The sequence below is a fragment of the Sorex araneus genome, chromosome 5 (genome assembly GCF_027595985.1).
Source record: "Sorex araneus isolate mSorAra2 chromosome 5, mSorAra2.pri, whole genome shotgun sequence".
Taxonomy (NCBI): domain Eukaryota; kingdom Metazoa; phylum Chordata; class Mammalia; order Eulipotyphla; family Soricidae; genus Sorex; species Sorex araneus.
Genome location: NC_073306.1, coordinates 52,821,685 through 52,845,672, shown reverse-complemented (window position 1 = coordinate 52,845,672; position 23,988 = coordinate 52,821,685). Strand labels below are relative to the sequence as shown.

Here is a 23,988-nt window from a genome sequence, read left to right as displayed (position 1 = left end):
TGGCTGGCTTCCGGAGGGGTTTTGGGTTTTCCCTGCTTTCCTGTCCCCACCGAGGGCAACTGTCCACTTGCACCCACAGACCTGGGGCCAGAATCCGAGCATCCCACACTGGCACTTGGCACCTTTCTGCAAGTGCGAATAGTGCCGATTGTCTGTGCATGAGGTTGGGCTGCGAAGACAGATGGCCTTTGCCCTCGCCCACTGGCAGGCATCAGAGAAGAGGCCAGCAAGAATGACCGGCCCTTTAGCTTGCTCAGGGCTACCCTCCACCCTTCCTTTGCCTTGTTTACTTGTTTTTTAAATTTTTTTTTTTTTGGTGGGGTGGCGTTTAGGACCACATTCAGCAGTGTCCTCAGGCTGACTCCTGGTCTGTGCTCCGGGACCACTCCTGGCAGGGCTCAAGGGGACCATATGTCGGTTTTGGGGATGGAACCCAGGTCAGCTCGCAGCTGTGCCCTCCCCACTGTACTGTCTCTCCAGACCCTACTTGTCTGAGACACGGGTGCAGAGAGTTGAACACACTGTGTTCTTAGTATATGAGAACTTATATTTCTCTCTCTCTCTCTTTTTGGGGGGTGGGGTTGGGGGAGCATACCTGTTAGTTCTCAGGGCTTACTCCTGGCTCTACACTCAGAAATTACCCCGGGTAGAGGACCACGGAGAGGGACGGGGATTGAACCTGGATTGGCTTCGTGCAACACATGCCCTTTCCACTACACACTCTTCAGCCCCATAACTCAATCCTTGATTTGTGTGTGTGTGTGTGTGTGTGTGTGTGTGTGTGTGTGTGTGTGTGAGTGTGTGAGTGTGAGGGAGGACCACCCGTGCAGTGGTCAGGGAGCTTGCGGGGACCACTCCCAGTGATATTCTGCCACGCGGACCAGATCCTCCCATGCACAAGCCCAAGGACACGGTGCTGCTTGAGGTCTGCAGTGCCAGGGATCACCCCAGCCACACCCAGCTGTGCTTGGGAGGGCAGGTGTGCATGTGGGAATCACACCACTCAGGGTACATGCTCACCCCTGTGATATTGCCCCAGCCCCCAATTTTTTGCGTATGCGTGTGTGCGTTTTTGTTTTTTGGTTCCCCAGTTCTGACTCTGCGCTCAGGAATCACCCTTGGTCGGGTCCGAGGCACCATTTGGGATGCTGGGGAATGAAAGTATCTCACCCCCTCCCTTAATTCTTGTGTGATTTATACATTTCTCCTTTCTTCCCTGCTCCTCTCTAATTCTTCCACTCCCCAAAGATCCTCCTGGAAACATTCCTGGGACCCTGAATACTTGTATGTGTCCTTGGGAATTGGGCATGTGTGGTATGTTGGTGTGGTTTACATTTACACACAGAGGCCGGCATTCCTAAGTGTGTTTGGCTTAGTTTTGTTATGCTTTGCCATGCCAGGGATCGAACTCAGGCCTTCACATTTCCACCACAGAACCCCATCCCTGCCACCCGCCCCTGATTTCTGGTTTTTATGCCACTGCCACGTAGATACTGACTATCTCCTCTGCTGATTCATTCCCTTTGTTATGGGTAGAGAGGTTGCCCCCAGAGCCTTGTTATAAGCCAGGCGTAAAGAGAGCTTGGCAAGTTTCTCTGAGTTTAGGTATCAAGTCTTTTCTTTCTTTTTTCCTTCTTTTTTTGGGGGGGTCACCCTGGCTGTGTTCAGGGCTTACTCTGCACTCTGCTTAGGGATCACTCCTGGTGATGGTCGAGGCACTGTATGTTGGTGCCAGGGTTGGTCGCATTGTATTATCTCTCTAGCTCCCCAGGAAATTCTTTTCAATTCTGGGTTTCAGGGGCCTTTTATCATAGAGTTGCCTGTGTTCATTCCCTTTGAAAGTTTCATCAAGATTTGTTTTGGTTTTGGTTTTTTTGTTTGGGGCCATACCTGTCTCTGCTCAGGGCTTACTCCTGGGCTCTGCGCTCAGGGATCACTTCTGGCAGTGTTCAGGGATCATAGGGAATGCCAGGAATAGAACCCAGGCAAGCACTCTACCCTGTGTATTATTGCTCTGGTTCCCCAAATGTGTGGTTTTTCTGTGTGCTAGCAAAGAACAGTTTGAAGCAATGATATTACAATAGCTCCCCACCCCCCAAGTGAGATGCACTGGTATAAATTTAACAAAGCACCTAGACTACAAATGACTTTGTACCCATGTTACCCAAACTCAATACTTTGACTACACATTACTTAATGCTATTATGTGTAATGTGATCAGAAAACAGGACGTTGCAAAGATATAAACCCTCCCCAAAGACTGCAGGGTGTGGGAAGGGGGCTGGAGTTGTGTGTGACTATAAAGATTGCTCGGGAGAGTTTGGGGTGAGATTGGACCGTTCTGTGTTCTGACTGTGGTGGCGCTAACACAAATGTACCTATTTTAAACTTCAAATCCTTCATTTGAGACCTGGGGATCCTGCCACGGGGGCAGAGTTGGGGGGTCTCAAAGGCAACCTCATGGCTAATTCTGTGGTTCACAGGCCAGAGTTCTGTGGGGCTGTCTTCCTGCTTGTTACCTGGAGCAAGTGGTTTCAGAGCTGCGCTTTTGTTACTACAAAGGACCTGCCTTCCTGTGCAGGACTAGGCTAATAGCGGGAATTCTTCGTTACCCTACACAGTGCATTCACTGGACCTGCTTCAGCTGAACACAGGTCTTGAGGTGCTGCGAGAGTCTTCCCTGCCTTTTTCTGCCCTTCTCTCCCCACCTCTGCGCTGATTTTTATCAAGGAGGCACATGGATAGGGATTGGGTAGAGAAATGCAGGGGTGTGCAGTTGGATTGGAGGTGGTGGTTGGAGGCCAATGGGTGTTTCCAGATAGAGCGCCAGGATGGAGTGACAAGGTTTTCACGACTTATCACTAGAAATAAAGGCACGTTTGTCATTTTATTTTTCGGCAGGGAGGGTTGGGACACTGGCAGACAAACTCTGGGGCTAGTGGGGCGCAGGTGGTGTTGGAATCCAACCCAGGGTCTCAGACAGGCAAGGCGTGTGCATCAGAGGGGCAAGATCTCCCAAACTGCATTCAGAGGCCCTGGGGGTCACTCCCGGCAGTACCCAGACACAACAGCCCGGCAGGGCCACCAGAGCCACCTCTGTGGTCTTCAGGGAATCGAGCAGGCCGCTCTGTGGCAGGCTTTCTCTCTGGCCCAGATTGCACTTCAAAACTTTGGCTTTTGTTTTTGTGGGAGGGGGACACACTGGCACGCTCCGGCCCAGCGTGCCTTCTGTGGCAGAGTCTTATCTATGAGGACACTGGACACTGTCTCGAGGTACAGTGTTGCGCATTACTGCTGTTTCCCACAAGTGGAGCAATCCTTTTCATCTCGGGGTTGGTGGAAATAATGGCTTCCCAGGGAATCGCTTGCCATTTGAAATTCCTCATCTCCCAGTCACATTTATACACACAGGGTTGGTACATTCTCAGCAGTCAAGGGGATCATTTGGACTTTTCTGCACAAAAGTTGCCTTTTGATCCCAACAGATGACCACAATTTAAAAACATTCTTATACCATTTATACATACTCATTTTAGGCAATTTGGAAAATTAAAAAAATAAAAAGAAGAGAAAATAATCATTCACAGTCCTACCGCTCAGAGAAAACCACAGTTACTTTTTTTTTTTTTTTTTGGTGTATTTCCTTCCAGTGGGTCTTTTTTTTTTTTTTTTTTTTTTATAAATAGCATGTTGAGGTTGTATTTATTATTGTTGGAGGTCTCCCCAGTGGGACTCAAGAGCCCTAGGTCACTCTGGGGCAGTACTTGGCCCCGTGTGCTGGTCTGATGATTGTTCTGGCCTATGGTGCTGGGGGCCACAAGGGCCACATGTGGTGGCACTGGGGACCATGCAGTGCTGGGAATCGTGCAGCTTAGGGCCTTATGCAGGCCGGGGGGGTGGCTTGAGAGAACACAGACCTCACATGAGAGGGACCCTGGGTTTGAGCCCCAGCATGGCAATGAATAATAAGTCACGGTAACCTCTTGACAGAAGAAAATTTGAGAAATGCAGAGAAGACCATCAAAACAACAACAAGGCAGTCTGCAGTGTCAGTACCTGGAGATGTTGGTGGGCCAGCCCATCACTCCGAGTACGTCTATCCCACCGGTTTTCTCTCCATAAATAACTACCACCGCTGGGAGGGCATGTTGCATGGGAAGTGTTGTATGGGGAGCAAACGCCTCGAGACTGCTATTAAGAACAATGATTCCGTGCGCCTGGCCCGAGAACCACAACGGGAGCACTGCAGGGAGTTGTGGGGAATGAAGTTGGGGGGTCTGTCTGGGAGACTGCGTGCCGGTCGGCCCCGGGGAAACAGCAAGGAAAGGTCATCCAGCTCCACACCCATGAAACGCACACCTCTGCGATCGCTGCCAAGCCGGGGGTGTGGCAACACAGCGCATACCTCACAGGCTCCTGGTGGGTCACCGCGGGAGCGGAAGAGACCACGTAGGCTTTGCATCCCGGCACCCACCTCTGTAGGAAACAGGTGTTTCGTAAATACTGCTGGAATGGGCAAGTGAATGTGGCTGTGAGCTCAGCAGCCAGGGGCCCAGGTGACTTTTTCTTTTGTTTCTAGGATCGGAACATCTGTTAACATCAGCTAACGGCTGGTCCGTGCCAGCCCACCTCCTCCCACCCACGTGGACCAAAACCTCTGGGCTCCAGAGAGAGAGCGGGACTCAGCAAGCCATGATTTCACCATTCTTAGTGCTGGCCATTGGGACCTACCTTACCAGCGCCTTAGTGCCAGGTAGGATTGGGGGCACGGGGGGTGGAGGAATGGGGAAACCCGGTGCCAAGGGATGGACTGTGGGCAGTGCCTGCTCAAGGCCCTGAAGTCAGGTGAAGAACTAAAGTGCAAATAACAGTCTTCGGGAATCTAGCTCTGCTCGTGTCAGCGCTAATGCCACCAATGTCACTTTTTTTTTCTTTTTGGGTCACACCGGGCGATGCACAGGGGTCACTTCTGGCTCATGCATGCACTATCCCCTGGCAGTGCTCGGGGGACCATATGGGATGCTGGGAATTGAACCCGGGTCGACGCCTTGTGCAAGGCAAACGCCCTACCCACTGTACTATTGCTCCAGCCCCCACGATGTCACTCTTTTGTCCCCCTTCATATAATCCTATTCTGTTTTTGGTTTGGGGGCCACACCCAGCTGTGCTCAGGGTTTATACTCCCGGTTCTGCACTCAGAGATCGCTCCCGGCAGGATTTGGGGAATATGTGGGGTTCCGCTGGGGACTGGACCCGGGTCGGCCACCTTCAGGACAAGTGTCCTCTACTGGTTTCACTGTTGCTCGATCCCCATCCTGTTCTTTACTTGGGGTTTCTGTCCTTTCTTATCTCTAATCTGAAATGTGAATCCGTTTGCAGAACCTGCCAAGATTTGGTAAGCTTCATCTGTCGGTTTTGTCTGTTAACTTGTGGTTTATAATTCCTCCTGTGAGTTCTTTTTTTTTTTTTTTTTTTTTTAAACTTTGGGTTTGGGGCCACACTGGGTGGTGCTTGGGAGCTGGATGGTTCCCAGCTCAGTGGGTGCTGGCAGACATGAGCACTCAGCCCCTTGAACAGCTCTTCCCCCTCCTTTTCTTCTTTTCTTTTCTTTTCTTTTCTTTTCTTTTCTTTTCTTTTCTTTTCTTTTCTTTTCTTTTCTTTTCTTTTCTTTTCTTTCCTTTTTCTTTTTTTTCTTTTCTTTTCCTTTCTTTTCTTTTCTTTTCTTTCCTTTTTTTTCTTTTCTTTCCTTTTCTTTCCTTTCTTTTCTTTTCTCTTCTTTTCCTTTCTTTTCTTTTCTCTTTTTGATTTTGGTTTTTGGGCCACACCTGGTCGTGATCAGGACGTACTCCTGGCTCTGCACTCTGGGATTACTCCTGGCAGACTCGGGGAACCATATGGGATGCAGGGGTTGAACCCAGGTTGGCCGCATGCGAAGCAAGCATCCTACCCACCGTGCTATTGCTGTGGTCTCAATACATTTGGGCAGGGGGCACACCCAGCAATGCTCAGGGGTTCCTCCTGACTCTGCACTCAGGAGTTACTCCTGGCGGTGCTCAGAGGGAGCATATGGGATCCCGGGAAGCTATCCTGAGTCAGGCGCAGATGCCCTGTCTGCCGTACTCTCTCTCTGGCCCTCTCAATACACTCTTAATCCCCATGCAACCAACCACCACCCAGATCAAGATGGCACGTCTCCAGACACTGAGCGCCAGGTCTTTCCTGTGGCCCCCCAGGCAGCCCACCCTCCAGCTCAAAGGAAGTGATTAGGCGTCCCCCTGCCCCAAGACTGGTTTCAGCAGTTTGGAACTTAACCTGAGGGACCCCGAGGACAGTATGTGCTGACACAGGAGACCCAGAGCCTGTATACGTGTCCTTCTGAGAACGATGGTCCCCTGGGGCCCCGTGTGCAATGCCTGTCCCCTGACAATGGAGCCCGCTGGATGCCCGTTCACCCCACGGACAGCCCCAGAACAGTCCTGGGAAACAGATAATGGCTCTGCCCTCCCCATTGCCCTGGTCCTGTAGGAAATCAGCACAGAGATCAACCAAGCCCTGTCGGGAGAGAGAAGCTAGTGCCAGCTTTGCCCCCCTCACAGCCCTGCCTGGCTGCAAGGCAGTTGGAAGGAGGGGACAGAGGGCGGGGTGCAGGGTGTCACTTGGGCAGAGAAGTTCATTGTCACCAAAAGGGCCAAAGAAGCACTTTTGCAAAGCCACTGAGCTGAGGTGTGGTTGAGGGAGGAAGCAAGAAAAAGGTGGGAGCAGGGGGTCCCCTCAGCAGACTCCACCAAGGAAAAGGTGGCCCTGGGGACTGCCAGGTGAAGGTGAGAAGCCTAAGGATTCAGGGTAGGGGGTTTCAGGGGAGGCCTTTCGGGGGAGGATTGTGTCTTGAGAGTGAATTTGAGGCTTGAGGGGGAGAACCGCTTCCTTCTGCCCTTCCCCTGGGTCACCTGCCGAGATGGGAACAGTCGCGCAGACGTGTGTGGTTCCAGGGCTCTGTGCACAGGGCGCTGAGGTGGTGTGTTGCATAATGTGGAGGAAGCAATGGCAGCCACCCCAAAGCTGTCCAGTAGGAAGGACCCCGGGGCTGAAGCCCTAGAACACGGCCGACCGAGTTGGATCCCTGGCATCCCATATGGTCCCCGAGGGTGGCAGAGCCAGAAATAAGTCCTGAGCCGGGTGTGGTCCTCCCCCTCAGAAAAAGGACCTGCTGCCATGGTATGAGGCTCTCAGTATTCCTTTGAGTGTGTGTGTGTGTGTGTGTGTGTGTGTGTGTGTGTGTGTGTGTGTGTGTGTGTGTGTCTGTCTATCTGTCTGTCTATCTGTCTGTCTGTCTGTCTGTCTAGCCCGTGACTGTCCTAAAGCTCTCTTGGTGCACAGATGGGGCATGTTCAGTTTTCATCCAGTCCACAGACTTCTGACATGACCTGGCCCAAGCCCCTCTGCACCTCATGCCCTTAGTCCTGACAGTGAGACACCTCAGGGAGACCCATCCTTGGTGTCTGCTGGGGCCCCCACACAGGAGGGCTGGGCAGTGGGGAAGGACCCTGACTTCTGTGGACAGGGATCGTGATGGTCAAGGCTGGCCATTGGAAGAAAAAGGACAACTCCCCTTGGAAGAAAGAAGGGTTCCAGATGTGGGGATGAAATTATGGGAGAGGTTGGCTGAATCATTTGCTTTATCTAACGCAGCCCCTCAGTGTCCTGTGAGGAGGCCACCACTGGCACCTGATTGGCCAGAAGAAAGGGGAGGTCAAGGGCTGACCTGTCCCCAGCTGGTCCTTGGCACAGCTGCGGCTTTAATTGAGGGCTGTCAGCAGTGCAGCTGTCCCCTCTCCCTGGGGGGGAGGGCTGGGTGGACACACGGGGACACGGGATGGGGGCACAGAGAGAGCCAGGGGCATTCCAGGTTCCGGAATCATCTTGGGGAATGGGGTGCAGTGGCACTCTCTGTGGGTGCCCTTCCCCTGGAGGGCTGCTGCAGTTCCGGTGGCCCCGTCAGGGCCTGCTGAGTCCACACGAAGAGGTGATGATTGGCCGGGGACATCGTGGTGGCGCCCGTGTCTGAAAGTGGCTTATTCTCTGGACTGGGTTAAATTTGACCCTCCTCATTGTGCAAGCACAGTTCCTTTGCCGCTCTGCCAGTGTCTGCAGGGCGCACGGCAGGCTGCGCTCCCTCCCAGCGCTGCCGGTGTCTGCTGGTGCTGGGCCACCTGAGGCATGGCACTTGGTGTCTCTGAGCCTTGGCTCCTTCCGGCCGTGCAGGGACCCAGCACCCAAGACTTGTTGGCAGGGTTAGACTGACATTCTGCCACACCCAGGGACAGGCTGAGGGACCACCACTGGTGTCCCCTCCCCGCCAGCCCAGGCCACACAGCCCTCAGCCGTGCCGGGAAGGACTATCTGGGGCCCAGGGAGAGCGCAAGGCACTGACCGTGCACACAGCCCACCCGGATTCGTTCCCCAGCACCACGCGTGGTCCCCTGAGCCCCACCAGGAATGGGCCCTGACCGAGCATAGCTGGGTGGGGCCCCCCAAAAGGCGGGGTAATCTGCCTGGGGGGTGGGGAGCTGCCCCGTCTGCTGCCTGATGCCTCGGCCTTCCTCTCTGTGCAGAGAAAGAGAAAGACCCCAAGTACTGGAGAGACCAAGCCCAGCAGACCCTGAGAAATGCCCTCCGCCTCCAGCAGCTCAACACCAACGTAGCCAAGAATGTCATCATGTTCCTGGGAGACGGTGAGGCAGGGAGCACCTGGGTGAGGGGGGACAGGAGGCTCTGGTGCCCACTGCCCAGTCTAGTCTGTCCGGGCTCTGGGTGCTGGGGGCGGGGGGGGGGCTGCTGGAGAGGGAGATGCCGGAGCACCGGTGACTGAGTCCACCTCCACCCCACTGCAGGGATGGGCGTCTCCACGGTGACAGCTGCCCGAATCCTCAAGGGCCAGCTCCACCACAACCCAGGCGAGGAGACTCGGCTGGAGATGGACAAATTCCCCTATGTGGCGCTCTCCAAGGTACGTGGTGGCCGGGCTGCTCTGCAGAGCAGGGGTTGGGGGGAAGGCGGGGTGGGGCAGACCCTGGCGAGGCCATCAGGCCTCCTGTCTGAGGACCACGTGGCCCCTTCTTCACCTGGCTTTCTTCTAAGGGGTCTGGCTCGGCTTACTACACTCAGCATCAAGCCCACCCCTCGCGTGCTGGACTCACCAGAGCGAGGCCCCTCCAATCCCTGAGCCCCTCCCCACACTCCCTGACTCCTGAGGGGCGGGCAGCTGCCGAGGGAAGCTCATGCATGCAAGGCCTTCCCCGCTGGGCCCCACCTGCCCCCTGCACACTCTGGGTGTTCCCCGGCCTTCTCTCCAAGCCGCTCCTACCCAGCATGTGAGCCAACTGCCGGGCAGCAGCTGTCATCTGAGGCTTGTTGGGGCGGGTGGGTGCGGAGTTACGGGGCTCTACAGCGAATGTCTCCTGGACAAGGGGTCGGGCAGGGGGTCCTGTGGAGTAGCAGGGGCTCTAGAATGCTGGGACACGGGCAGGTGGTTTCAGAGACCACGCTGAGGTAGCAGAGGGAGTTGCATGGCAGAGAAGAGGGTGCCAACCTCTCATGCCCACCCTCTGGAACCCATTTCCCACTTGAGGCCTTATGCCCTCGTTTCTGCCCCTCTGCCACCACCCTCCTTGCCTCCGAGAACCCCTCCCTCTCCCTCCCCCAGGCTTGCCTCCTCCTCTTGCCGCTAGCCCGGCCCCCTCTCCTGCCAAACTCGTCTCCACATTCATGCAAAGTCACATTCTGTCCCACTCTGCCAGGGTTGCCTGGATGCAGGCTGTGAGGGGCAGGAAGAGGGCTCCCAGGGGATCCCGGGGATCTGGGGGAGCTGGGACCAGCCGGAGCTGGGGGACTCTCTGCCTCCCCCGGGCAAAGCCAGGGCCTGACCCCACTCTCCCTCCTACAGACGTACAACACCAACGCCCAGGTCCCCGACAGCGCGGGCACGGCCACCGCCTACCTGTGCGGGGTGAAGGCCAATGAGGGCACCGTGGGGGTGAGTGCTGCCACCCAGCGCTCCCAGTGCAATACCACGCAGGGCAACGAGGTCACGTCCATCCTGCGCTGGGCCAAGGATGCGGGTGAGTGAGGGGCAGGACACGGCTTGGCAGCTGCTCCATGAGCAGAGGGTGGAGAAAGATGTCCGAGCTGCCGGAGTCTGGGATATTCTTGGGCTCCCCGCTGGCACAGGGATGGCTCTGCTTTGGCCCCTTTTCCTGAGTCTACTCCTGGGGCCATCAAAGGGGACAGGAGAACAGCCCCCAGGCATGGTGCGAGGACGGTGAAGGACCAGTCCCAGCAGGAGTTCAGGTCAGGCTCCCACTGGCGGGGCCGGGAAGGGACCCAGCAGTAGCGCTTTCCCTGCACATGGGGGGCCCTGGGTTTAATTCCCGGCACCGTCCAAAGCAAAACCAACTCCCCCCAAGAACAAGTCTGACTTCCTCTGTGGAATTGGGAGGCCCAGGCCATACACCCCCGGGAACGGGTGATAGCAACAGCGGTACCTGAGCCCCTTTGGAGGGCTGCCAGTCTTCCTGCGGGGACGGTCAGTGGGGGCCGGGCAGGAGTGGGCTTCTTCAGGGTCGTGGCTCTGTTTTGTTCTGGCCTGGGGCCACACCCTCTGGTGCTCAGCACTTACTCCTGGTTCTGTTCTCAGTGATCACTCCTGGTCTTGCTCAGAGAACAGTGTGGGGGAGCTGGGCTGGCTGTGTCCAAGGTCAGCGCCCCTCCCTCTGTCTGACCGCTCTGTCCCCTATAGGGTTCTCGATGGAGGGGAGATTTCTGCTTTCACAGCGCAGAGTGTCTGGGAACCCCTCCTTTAGTTTAGAGGGGAGACTGAGCCCCAAGCCATCCAGGGAGCTGCCAGGCTTTAACTAGGAGGGGGAAGGAGAGGACGGCTTGGGCACCCCACCCAGCTCTGGATGACACTCCCCGCACCCCCATCATTGTCCCCTAGGGAAATCTGTGGGTGTCGTCACCACCACGCGAGTCAACCATGCCACCCCCAGCGCCTCCTATGCCCACTCCGCCGACCGGGACTGGTACTCAGACTACGAGATGCCCCCCGAGGCCCTGAGCCAGGGCTGCAAGGACATCGCCTACCAGCTGGTCCATAACATCAGAGACATCGAGGTGAGCCGGCGGCGGCAGGGCTGGCCACTCCCCACACACCCGGAGGCCTCCCAGCTCGTGAGGGGATTTGTGGTCGAGGCGGGAGGCTCTGGAGGGATAAACCCCGAGGTGGCTGCCGACGACACACCCCCAGAATCCGGCGCCCAGGGATTATTCTGTAAATTGGAACCTGGTGGTTCCCACTGTGAGGGGGGGGGGGCAGTGGTTATCAGAGTCGAGTGGCAGGGGTCCTGCCCTGCACCACCCCGGCATTCCTCACCCAGCAGGCCCAGGGGAAAACTTGGGTGCAAATCCTTGCCCTGCTGTTCGCTAGCTATGTGATCTTAGGTCCCTGACCTCACCTCTCTGGGTCTTCTCTCTTAACAAGCCGGTTGTGAATTCCCTGACCAGATAAGCTCTTGCAAGACGTAAACAGAATCCTGCCTGCAGTGTCTAGCACGGCCCTGGGCCCCCTGGGAAGTGCTCAGGAAGTGGGGGGCCTTTGTGTTCGGCCCAGATCCCAACCTCTGCGGGCACACAGCTGCAGGTGGCACTCGCAGACCCAGTGCGGCCGGTGCTGCTGAGCCCCTGAGACTAAAAGCAAGGGGTCCCTGAGGCTCTGGGACAGCCGATGGTAGGTCCCACCTGCCCCTGAGTGGTTTTCTGCTCTCAGCAGGAGCACTCAAGCCTCTCCTGACTCCCGAGCCTCATCTTCCCCACCTGTGCATCTCAACCTAGAGCCCCCCAACCCTTCCCAGGCCCCTGGAGGCGGCGATGAGGTCATGGGTGTGAGAACATTTGTTGTACAAGCACAGGGTATAATTATGGGGCTGCTGCTCCAGAGGTTTGGCAGGAGCAGCCTGAGAGAATGGGGACAGGAGCTTAGGGGGAACTGGGAGAGGGGAGATGTCTCGGTCCAGCCAGGAGGGGGGCGAGGTTGCGTCTTCAGGGCTGCTGGGGCCAGGATCTAGGGGTTGGGGGGGCGTTGAGTGGCCTGTGGCTGGGCCCTGCCTTCTCTCCTCTTGCCTTTTCTTGCCCATCCACCCTGAACCCCGACCACCCCAGAGCCCCCAGTCACCCGCCCGTGCATGAAACAAATCTTGGTGTCCCACCCTGAAAATAAATATCTTCTACCCCAAAAAAAAAAAATTTTTTTTTTTTTTAAGAAAGAAAGACACAAACCCAAACCCCAAAGCCAAACAGCAAGTCTGTTATTTAGAGTTTAATGAGCCCGTGTGAAGTCCTGCTGGGGCTGGAAATGATGAGGCTCAGGCAAGAAGATTGGGGGCTTCACGTTCCTCTCGGAACATGCCAAGGGGTCAGGTTCTGTGGGAACAATGTGGGGGGGCAGTGGCCAGTGGCCCAGTGGCCCCTCCCTCTTCTCCCAGCCTGCCCCAGTCTCCAGCCGCCAGCTGGGGCTGCCAGTGGGGGATCTGCCCTCCTGTTTGTTTGGGGAGCCGGCCCCCGGCCCTCCTGACAAAGCTCCCGTCCCCCTCCCTCCACCCCTAGCAGGCCGGCAGGAGAGGGTCTGCACCAGGCCCTTGGTCGTGGGGCAAAGTTCACCCGGACATTTGACTGCAGGCTGGCCAGCGAGCATCCTCCCCCCTCCCCTCCAGCCTGGACCCCGGCTCCCTCTTCCTCTCCAGCCTGTCCAGGCGAAGCTGGCTGTGAGGAGGGAAGTTGGGGTTGGGGGGGGAGACAGCGGGGGCCTGCGAGCTGCCAGGCCTGGGCACCATGTCTCGAGGCCTGCCAGGCCCTGCTCTCCCCAGGTGTCAGCCAGGGGCGGCGGCCTGGAGTGACGCCGGCGGTGACAGGAGGACACCGGTGTGGTGGTCACCACAGGCGGTGGCTGTTATGTTCTTGGCCCCCGTTTTAAAAATAGTCAGGACTTCAAACATGGACTCCCAAGGAAAACAAACAGTTCCGCGTCCGTCTGCCCGCGCACGCCAGCCACAGGGGGTAAAATTAGCCTGGCGGGGACTACACAGACGAGCGCGCTGGCCCTCCGCTGGCCCGGACTCCTGGCGGGGCTGCCCCAGGCCTCCGGCCTCCCGCCGTGGGACAGGGCTTCTTCCATCCTGCCCCCGCGCTGCCCACACAGCGGGGCTCCTGGTCCCGGGCAGTGAGGCAGGGAGGGTTCGAATCTTGTTTCTGCCACTTACTGAATTCCTCTGTCTGTGGCCGTGTGTGTGTGTGTGTGTGTGTGTGTGTGTGTGTGGTGGGGGGTGGAGTGACCTTTCCGGCCAGGGGGACGGCGAAGGGCCGAGCATGTGCTCTGCATGCAGAGCCCAGCTCAACTGCTGGGACCACATTGTTTCCCACTTAACATGCCCCTGAGCACGCTGGGGCTTTTTTTAAAAAAAAAAAAAAAGAAGGGAGGCAAGGAAGCAAATTGTCCTTCTAAGCTGTTTTATTATTTGGGCACTGCTACCATTCTTTTTTTTTTAAGTTTAGGTGCATCATTTATAAAATTGCTCATTATCGTTTCAGCGTAGTTTCCACTTAAATCCCACCCGCAGTGTGACTTTCCCTCCGCCAGTGTCCCCAGCTTCCCTCCCCTCCCCCAGCCTGCCTCCTTCACTGGCACTCTTTGGAGGTTTGCTTATTGTAGTTGGGATTCCGTGCTCTCAGTGTTTAATGATTTAACTCAGCCCCATCTTCTGCTGAACCCTCCAAACCTGATGATCTATGATACATACTGAGCAGAACCCCTGAGTCCAGGACCCTGTTCCCTGCTGCTTTTTTTTTCTGAGCATCGGGCACCCGGCAGTGCTCAGAACTTAGTTCTGCCTCTGTGCTCAGTATTCAGTCCTGAGGTTGGGGGGCTCAGAGGACCATAGGGGATGCCGGGGATCCAACCCAGGTCAGCTGCACGCCTGGCACGTACCCTCAATGATCTCTCTGACCCCAGCCCCCTGCCTTGTGCCTGGGACACTGGTTCCCTGGCAATGAAATAAGATGATGCATCACAAGTGTTTCCTGACCCGCCGGTAAGAAGTGTTGTTCTCATCCCAGTGGGAGGGACACCAGGTTTCTGGAAATCCTTGGCCGGGCAAGGGAGGTTGTTAGCAGTTGCAGTTTGTCATTCAGGAGCCGGGACACTGCATTCTCCATGAATCTGTGATTTCTTCCCCCAACACTGGAAATTGGAGGCTCAGGTGGGCGGTAGGACTCACATCAGGCAAAGCAGCCAGTCCTCGGCTGGGGGCTGCATGGGGGCACCGGGCTGCTTCCGTACTTATTGGATCCCTGGAAAATTGATCTCTCTCTCTCTCTCTCTCTCTCTGTCTCTCTCTCTCTCTCTCTCTCTCTCTCTCTCTCCCCCCCTCCCTCCTTCCCTCCCTCCTTTCCTCTCCCCCTCTCCCCACCCTTTAGGTGATTATGGGAGGTGGCCGGAAGTACATGTTCCCCAAGAATAAAACCGACGTGGAGTATGAGACGGACGAGAAGGCCAGGGGCACAAGGCTGGATGGCCTCAACCTCGTCGACATCTGGAAGAGTTTCAAGCCAAGAAACAAGGTAGTGGGGTGCTGTGGGCGGGGCGAGCCCACTGTATCTGCTTTCCCCTCTGTAAAATGGGCATTTTAGTTCTGGCCTCTGTGGGTTCAAGTGATCTGATACGTGAAAGGCACATAGTGGATGATCCAGGACCCTGGGCTGGGCACACTGTCCGCAGGACAGAGAATTGGCAATAGGGAGCCTGGGGGCCACGGAAGCCCAGAGGGCACAGACTGCAGGGGTGAGGGCTGGAAACCTCGACAAGGGGAGGGGAGGGGAGGGAGGAGGCAGAATCGGGAGTCTCTCCGGGCAGAGGTGGCAGGGGTGGGGAGGTGGCCACCGAGGTGGGGACCGTCTGTGTGCGGTAAGTTGGCTTGACCAGGGCCGGGCCCCGGGCTCCCTGGAGCAGCTCTGGCCCTTTAAGTGCTCGCTGCCGGCCTCTGGGCCTGGGGCAGCTGTGGTCTGGAAATGTCTGTGGTCAGCGCTGAAAACAGTGGGGAACAGCCTGGCAGCCACTTTGATGTCACTCTGGGGTTGGGTTTCTGAGGGTTCCAGGACTGGCCCCCAGGGAGGCCTGGTGGACGGGGGCGGGGCCCAGAGAGGTGGTGGGGAGTGGCCCTTGGGGGGTTGGTTGGGGGTTGGAGTGAGCATTCGGATCTTCTCCCATCCCTGTGAGTCCGAGAGGGGCAGCTTTATCCCAGCCTCAGTTTCCTCCCGGAGAACATGCCAGGGTCTGGTCCTTCTTGCTGGAGAATGCCGAGTCCAGAGCCCTATGAGAAGAAGCCCTTCCCAGGGGGGTCCCATCCCTGTCGCTGGGGTGTCCCAGGGTCCCCAGACAGGCCAGACATTGCTGGGAACGTGTGGCTGGAGGACGGGGTCCCACCTCCCCCGCTCCCACACATCTCATCTGTACCAACGGAGAGTGCCGTTTCTGCCTCACCGGACAGGTGCGAGGCTCAGAGGGGGTGCCCGGGAGAGGCCCCGGGAAAGTGGGGAGCCTGCTTGCTTCCATGCCTTCCCACCTCCTTCCGTGGCAGCCTGAGGTCTGGAAACCTGGTGCCAATGCCTTGCCCACAGCCAAGGGCTCCCCTGAAGACACTGGGCTCCTGGCTGGGGGAGCACCCCCAAACCAGGCACCGAACAGTGCTCTCCTGCACCTTGGGAAGTAGCCCCTCCCTTCGCCCCTCAGAGATGGGTCCCCAGGGCAGAGCGGGGGGGGGGGGGGGGTCCGTCTTCTCCCTGGCTGCTCCCTACGACCCCAGAACACGCAAGTCCCATACCTCAGGCCCCCCACCTGCACCTCCCTCTTCCTTCCCTGCAGGCCCTCCCCAGCCCGTCAACTCCTCCTAGTCCTCTGAGCCCCTGTTGAGACGCCACCTCTCCCTGTCCCTGCCTCGGGCGCGTCCCCCCCCTACACGCATCCCCAACCTCAGTTCTCAGAACTGTCGTGTCTCCGAGCTGGAATTGCTGTTTATTTGTCATTTCTGAGGGCAAGGATGTGAAGTCCTTGGAGAGGGATTGCTAAATGGCTGAGGGAAACAAACTCGGCTCCAGCTCAGAGCAGCTGGGGTCAGCCCCCGCCGGCGCTCACCCGGGCCCTTCCCCCTTCCCGCCCAGCTCTCTGCCTACGTCTGGAACCGCACCAAGCTCATGGCCCTGAACCCCTACTCTGTGGACTACCTCTTGGGTAAGTGCAGTTGGCACTGGGGGGGGCGGAGAGGAATGTGAGGTGGGAGACGCCCCCGAGGGGCCGTCGGCTGGCTGGGGTCCAGCACAGCCGGGGGTGAGGCCTCAGCCTGTCTCTCCGCTCAGGAACCTTTGCCCTTGGGCCCTGGGGGCAGTGGGCCGGGGTTCTGGTTGGTGGAAACAAGCTGGAAATCTGCTGGTGCTGCAGGGTGAGCAACCCCGGGTGGCACCAGGGATGAGCGCTCAGGGCTGCTGTGGGCTGTAGCCTGCCACCCAGGTGATCAGTGACCCAGGTCACTCTGACCCGGGTCAGGCGGAACCTCCCACCTGTGGAACCTGGTGTATCTCCCCTGTGCCACAGGGCCAGTCTGGTTATCTCTGTTGGCCTTGACAGGGAATGGGGAGCTGGTAAGGGGCCCGAGGGTGCCCTGTGCAGACATCTGGGCCCTCAGCCTCTGAATGTGGCAGAAGAGTTGCCCACAAAAGAGCACAGACCCTGGGTCCTGGGGTGTCATTGGAGATCATGGGCTCAGAGCCTCGTGCATGAGAATCCCACAAACACACACCACGTGGCAGGTACACCACGCACATGCACATACACTAGTACACACCACACACACACACATATGCCCACATCCCATCACCAGACGCATTATCATACCACACACACAGACCCATACATGCATATGCCCACACACACCACCACCATCACATGCACACACAGACATGTATATGCCCCCCCACACTACCACAGCACACGGACACACATTGATACACCATACACATACATACACATACCACATGCACACACAGACTCGCATGCACATAATGCATGCAACACACAACACACAACATACACCATCACACACACACACAGCCACAGACCATGTGCCATGGCAGCTACTCCTGGGTCCGAGAGTCCAACTCTACCTCCCATGGATGGGCAGGTGATATCTGTGCCTCAGTTTCCCCTTCTGTGAAGCGGGAACGATGACTCTTAACTGTGGAGGTAATGACCGTCTCCCTCAGGCTCGAGGATTAGATGAGCTCACACATTTAAGTTCTGTTGCTGTGTAATAACTTATCCCCACGCTTTAACGGTTTAAGATGAGGGTAAACATCTATTACTAAACGCAGTTTCTTTGAGTCAGGAATCGGGGGTGGGAGGGTGCCCTCAGTTGGATCTCTGGGGAGGTCACAGTCATCTGAAGGCTCACTGGGGGCTTCCAGGGCTGCCAGCAGGACTCCCCAGAATCCCACTCGCCCCCGCCACCCCAAGTGGCATGCCCTTGGGACTGCTCTATTGTCTCCAGGCGTGTGTGGGAGGGGACAGAGGGTGTAAGCTCCCAGAGGCAGGGTGGTGGCCCACGGGTGCTTCCCAGAGAAGCACAGCCCTGCAGGAGGTGCTTGTGGGCGTCTTGTTTGGCTGCGCCCATCAGAACAGGCACGGGACTTGCAAGGCTGCACGTGGGGCCCGGTGACCCAGCGGGAATGGTCCTTCTTATTTTCACAAAAGAGCAAACCCAGCGCGGTCGGTGAACTTTAGGGGCGTGACCCCAGGATTTCTGCCGCGTCGCTGCCCGTGCCCTTTAAACCCGACCGGAGTGACGTGCGCGCACTGCCCCGCCACCCCACTGGGCTCTGGGCCCCGTCCTCTGCTCGTTGCTCTGGATCTGGGGCCCTCCGGACTGATTTGAGCCCCAGAAAAGCCCCTTAGGCCTGAGTCCTGCACTCAGACTGGGCTCCTGCACACGTCCTTCACCTACTCCCGTCCCCGAGTGCTTCCCGACACCCCAGCTCCTTGAGGCTCCCGAAAGAGCCAGGGGTCTCTCCCATCATCCGTGTCTCCCTGAGATATCTCTGTCTGTCTGTCTGTCTGTCTCTCTCTCTCTCTCTCTCTCTCTCTCTCGCACCTGGGCCACATCCTGGGGTGCTGAGGGACTACTCCTGACTCATGGGTGACATGGTGCTTGCTGGTGATCACGTCCAGGTTGGCCACATGAAGCAGCCTGTGCTCTCTCTCTGGCTCCTCAGGTCTCTTTGAGCCAGGGGACATGCAGTACGAGCTGAACCGGAACAACGTGACCGACCCGTCGCTCTCAGAGATGGTGGAGGTGGCCATCAAGATCCTGAGCAAGAACCCCAAAGGCTTCTTCTTGCTGGTGGAAGGTACGGACCTCCCCCCCTCCCCCGAGAGCGCTCAGATAAACCCTGTCCTCAGGAAGGGAGGGCGGCGGTGACCGAAGTCCCACAGGCTCACACGGGCAGCAGATGGCACCCCAGGCTTAGTCCAGGGAGGCTTCCTAGGAGAAGAGGCACGTTTTCATTTGTTTAGTATTTGTTTGCTTGGTTGGTTTTGGTTTTCTCGGCCACACCTGGCGGTGCACAGGGCTGAAGCCTGACTCTGCCTGCAGGGATTGTTCCTAGCAGGGCTCGGGGGACCACATGCAGCGCCAGGAATTGAACCCAGGTCGGCAGTGCACTCGCTCCAGCCTGAGGCAGCTTCCCTGGTGCTGGAGGACTGGCTCGAGCCCCCCGCAGCTCCCTCTGCCCCACTCCCCAGAATCTCCAGGCTGGGTTTTCCCTCGCTGCAGCCAGCAGTCCCCGGGGGCTCTGGTGCTGTGGGGAAGCCAGGATCCAGCCTGGCCCTTCTGAGTCAGTGCTGCCATCCTCTGGCTGTGTGGCCACTGCCGGGACTTTGCTGCGCCGCGGGGCCCTGAACAGTCCCCTTTTCAGAAAAGGATTGTTTGCATCCATTGCATTTCAAGACATGAAGTACTGGGCACCGAGCCCAGCAGGCAGAAAATGCTGCGTTTCGAGGAGGAGGAGGAGGAGGAGGATTACACAACAGCTAAGTCCGAAACAATAGGAAATGTGAGGAAGCGATAGTTTTCAGAGGCTTCTGGGGTTCTACCAGCCACGGTCTCGTGGAGAAATAAGTGTCTGCACACAAACACACAGGGGCAGACGTTTACGCATACATGTACACACAAAGTCTCACACCATCATGTGCACACGGACGCTCCCAGACCCCTCTGCCCTCTGGGGGACCACAGTCGCCGCCAGCCTGGCTTGGTTGCTTTCTTGCCAAACCCCAGGGCTGCCACTCTAGCTCAGCGGTCTCCGCCTGTCAGGGCCTCTGACGCTGAGGAACGAGCCACGAGTCGGCAGGGGCGAGCTCCAGGCTCCCTGGGGAGCTGTCCTCTTTGTGAGCAGGGCCCCGCCAGACCACGCCAGGCCAGCTCCCAAGGCGGGACCCACCCTGCCAGCCTGCCTGGGCAGGGAAGCTAAGCCAGACCCAGGCTACGCACCCTCGCATCATTGCCTGTCCCCAGAGGCAGGGCACACGGCCCTTCACTGTGACCTTCAAAGCCAGTCTCAGGGCCAGGCCTTCTGGGAGCTCTGGGGGCCGGTGGCATGGAGTGCAGGTCCGGAGGGCTGTGTTCGAGCAGAGACAGAAGCAGGGGCCGCGGACCGTGTCACCCGAGTTTGAATCCCCAAAAGTGCCACCTTGGGTTTGGCACGCCCCCGCCTGAGAACTCATTTGGTCCATTGATAACCGGAGCTGATTGCGCCCAGTTCGGCCAAACCTGTGTGGAAGGGAGGTCAGCTGTGGGCATAATGGACCCCTTGCTGCCTCGGAGACCCTCAGAGACTCCTAGTCAACCAGAGGCGGGGAAAGGGAGCACTGGCGGGTGTCGGCGGAACCTGCTGTAGGCATGTGGGTGCCTCAGCCTGTCTGCACCATGACCAGAGTTGAGAGGCTGCAGAAACTGTGGTATGGGTCCCTCTAGGGCATGACAGTTTGCCATCGAGGAAGTTATCCTAGGGAGGGGTCCAGATGCAGACCTTGCTCCCTGACCCCTTGCTCAAGGCCTGTGCCTTCATATCCCCAGGAGGCAGGATTGACCATGGGCACCACGAGGGCAAGGCCAAACAGGCCCTCCATGAGGCAGTGGAGATGGACAGGGCCATCGGGCTGGCAGGCACCATGACCTCCCTGGAGGACACGCTGACCATCGTCACCGCTGACCACTCCCACGTCTTCACCTTTGGCGGGTATACCCCTCGAGGCAACTCCATCTTTGGTAGGTGCCCCTCCTGCGTGGAGGGCGCTGGGCGCTCCAAACACAGCCCCTCTGCTGGCATGAGTGGGGAGGGGGCCAGCTAGGCCTAGCATGGTGGGCCTCAGTGAGAAGTGGGTGGGGAGGAAAAGGCACTGATGGGGGTGGAAGAGGGATGCAAAGTGAGGCCAGAGTGAGGCGAGTGGATGAGGGGCTACCCACAGGATGAATGGGTCGAGAAGGATGACTGGATGGTGTGTGGGTTGGTGAGGAGAAAGAAGGATGGGCGGGTGGATGGATAGATGGACAGATAATGGATGGATAGGTGGACAGAAAGAGAATGTGGGATAGTGAAAATGGAGGTAGTTATTTGGAAACAATTTGGACTTTGTGGGGGTTCCCAGGGCTGTTGTGTTCTGGTGCTCCACGTGACCCACCCCGCCACCCCCACCCCGTATTTCCTTGTGCAGGTCTAGCCCCCATGGTGAGTGACACGGACAAGAAGCCCTTCACTTCCATCCTGTATGGCAACGGGCCTGGCTACAAGGTGGTGGGTGGTGAGCGAGAGAACGTCTCCATGGTGGACTATGGTGAGACCCAAACCTGGGGCTTCGGGGGACGGGCCACCTCGGGCTGGGCTGGGCTGGGAAGCAGCTGGGACTGGAGTCAGGACAGTACCAGCCAGAACTTCCTTCCAGACTGACGGGCCCCTGCTTGCAGGGCCCCGCTGCTTCTGAGCAGTGCTGCGACCCCCGGGCCACAGCACGTGGCTCCAGGAGTGCGTGAAGGCCTAAATCGGGTGCGACGTGCTCAGGTGGTGCCCTGCACACGGGGGTGCTGGTTTCTGTCCCAGCTCCTAGCTGGTGTGTCTTCAAACTGGCTCTGTCGTATCCAACCCAGGAGCCTCCTCCCTGCTTGTTCATCCACATCCACGCTGGTGAATGTTTTTGCATGTGTTTGGTTTTATTTTTGTTTTAGGGCATCACGCCCAGCTCTGGGCTCCAGGGTGACCCCTGACAGTGCTTGCACGTGGCCTATACTATCTCTCTGACCTCTCTTGTTTTGGGAGGGCCATGCCCAGTGTCCCTGTTCTTCTCAGGGAGCCACACAGTGTGGGGGGCCGAGTCCAGGACTCCCATTGGCAAAGCATGTGCTCCCGCCCTTTGAACATTTTTCTCTTTTTTTATAACCCCTTCCCCTAACAAATATGATTTTTTTGGGGGGGAGGGGCATACCCCATGGTGCTCAGGGCTGATTCCTCTCTCTGCCCTCAAGGATCACTCCCGGTGGGCTTGGGGGATCGTACGGGGTGCCAGGGATTGAACCCAGGTCAACTGTGCGCGCAAGGCAAACTCCCCACCCACTACAGTATCACTCTGCCCCTGGGTGATTGATCTTGATGTCTGTCCCCAGAGGGGTGGGGGGCCTAGTGGAGCGGCCAGTGACGGGGTGTGGTGGTGGGGGGGCGGGGGGGCAGAGGGAAGCTGCCCTGGAGGGCTCTCAGCACGTGTTTCTCCTGCCCCCAGCTCACAACAACTACCAGGCGCAGTCTGCCGTGCCCCTGCGCCACGAGACGCACGGCGGGGAGGACGTGGCCGTCTTCGCCAAGGGCCCCATGGCCCACCTGCTGCACGGCGTCCACGAGCAGAACTACATCCCACACGTCATGGCGTATGCAGCCTGCATCGGTGCTAACCGCGACCACTGCTCCTCGGCCAGCTCTGCCAGCAGCCCCGCTGCGGGCCCCCTGCTGCTCCCGCTGGCCCTGCTGCTTCCAGGCCTCCTCTTCTGAGGGCTCGGGGCCCGGCGCCCACCCATGACAGAGAGCCAGCCTCTCCCAGCTCTGCCGACTGCCCGGCGGGGGCTGCTCTCGCCTCTGCAGCTGCCAGAACGGGAAACCAAAGTCTGCTGCCTGCCTCGCTCCCCTCCGGACACCCTCCGCGGGGGCCAGACTCAGCCTGGCCTCCGGCCTCCGGCCCTCCCCGCTGACTCTTTGGCCATCAAGGAGAGTTTCTCTTGGGCAGGCAGAGAGTACAGACTGCAGAAATTCTCAAAGCATCTTATTTTTCTAGCAAACATTTCTCCAGACCCAGAGGCCCTGGGGTGTCCATGGAACATTCCAGATCTGACCTCTCTCCCTTCTCCTTCCTTCTGGAACTCACCAGGCCCCTCCATGCCCATGGCTCTTGTCCCCAAGCCTGGCCCTACCTATTGGGGAGATCAAGTGCTTTTCCCGGGGGCAGGGCTGTCTCACCCACTGTTCCAAGCGCCCCGGACTCCTAGGAAGGGCACCTCTGGCTCCGACTGTCCAGCTTCAGGGTGGCCTGCTAAGACATGCAGCTAGCAGGGTGGACACAGCCCAGCTCTGAACACGCATGCCAGCTCGCCTCTGAAGCGACTCTCCTGTTTGGAATGGCGTTTCCTCCCTCTTTTTGGTGTTGGTGAAAAGAGAACACAAAACATTCAAATAAAACTCTCCAAATATTTCTGAGGACAGAGCGGAGTCTTTGTGGTCCGTGAGCAAGAGATGGAAATAAGCTCATTTCTCGGGGAAGAGCACGGGATGGGCGGGGAGGAAGGGGTCTGCCACCGGCCTGGGGGCTTCCCCACTCATGGGGGTGGGGCGGAGGGACTTGGGACAAAGTCCCCGGCATTGGGGGTTTGTTGGGGTAGTAATGATGACAGTGAACTTGATGACCGACACTTGGGAGGCCTTTGTGCCTGATAGGAATCCCATTAATTTAGCTCTCTCTAGGAGACGCACCTGGTCACTCCCATTTACAGGCGAGAAAACCGAAGGTTTCAGGGGTGATGGGACGGCTCGTGTTTGCCCAAGTTGTGGCATTGGATTTGAACCAACTCTCTCCGGTCCCAAAGTTTTGACTACCTTTGTTTTTCTGAAATGAGTTGCCAACATCCTGCGTTGAGGAGACCTAACTCATCAGTTAGAACCTCACAGGAACCTGTTCCGAAGGGAACAGCCTCACAGAGGGAAGAGAGGCTGGGTGGATTTCTCCCGAGTGTTCTGGCGGTTCTGCCCAAGGGGCAGCTCTTTGGCAGGTGTTGGGCAGCGAGACCAGCTCAACTACACATCCTCCCCTTCACTCTCCAGTGCACGGTTCTCGGGAGTTGATCTAATGTCACGATAATTGTATTTCATAACCTCTTACTCGGATTCACACTTTGTCCACTGGGTGCTCCCCAAACAGTGCTCAGGGGACCTAGTGACCACTCCTGAGTGGTTCAGTGCTATAGTGCTGCTGGGATTCAGCAGTGGTGGGGCTGCGGGACCGCGGCATGAAGTGCTGGGCAGGGCAGGCCCGAGCCCCTGAGCCCGGAGTGCTTCTCAGGGGTCCACACAGTCCAATTTTATAAGCTTACTGGCCCTGGATGAACACAGAAAGATGCCTCAGGTTGGGTTTCCAGGCTGTGCGCACAGGTGGTTTGTGAAAGGAGCCCAGGAAGCACCCAGGAGTCAAAAGAGGGACAAAGGGCGTGTTATCCAGTCAGCAGGGTGCAGCTCTTCACAGGGCCTCTGGGAGACCCAGAGAAGTGGCCCGGGCGTTCACGCCTCACCGCCAGGCACTGCCCC

At 57.7% G+C, this 23,988-nt stretch overlaps 1 protein-coding gene across 1 annotated transcript in view; it reads left to right on the top strand.

The window, feature by feature from the left end:
• ALPL (alkaline phosphatase, biomineralization associated) overlaps window positions 1-22,882 on the top strand; it is a 59,221-nt gene extending 36,339 nt beyond the window's left edge. The window contains exons 2-12 of the mRNA XM_055138954.1: window positions 4,580-4,753; window positions 8,613-8,732; window positions 8,892-9,007; window positions 9,944-10,118; window positions 10,994-11,169; window positions 14,524-14,667; window positions 16,264-16,333; window positions 18,367-18,501; window positions 20,229-20,420; window positions 20,867-20,986; window positions 21,923-22,882. Of these exons, the coding sequence (XP_054994929.1) occupies window positions 4,693-4,753; window positions 8,613-8,732; window positions 8,892-9,007; window positions 9,944-10,118; window positions 10,994-11,169; window positions 14,524-14,667; window positions 16,264-16,333; window positions 18,367-18,501; window positions 20,229-20,420; window positions 20,867-20,986; window positions 21,923-22,188 (1,575 nt within the window). The 5' untranslated portion in view covers window positions 4,580-4,692 and the 3' untranslated portion in view covers window positions 22,189-22,882. The remainder of the gene's footprint in view (window positions 1-4,579; window positions 4,754-8,612; window positions 8,733-8,891; window positions 9,008-9,943; window positions 10,119-10,993; window positions 11,170-14,523; window positions 14,668-16,263; window positions 16,334-18,366; window positions 18,502-20,228; window positions 20,421-20,866; window positions 20,987-21,922) is intronic.
• Window positions 22,883-23,988: the final 1,106 nt, after the last annotated feature.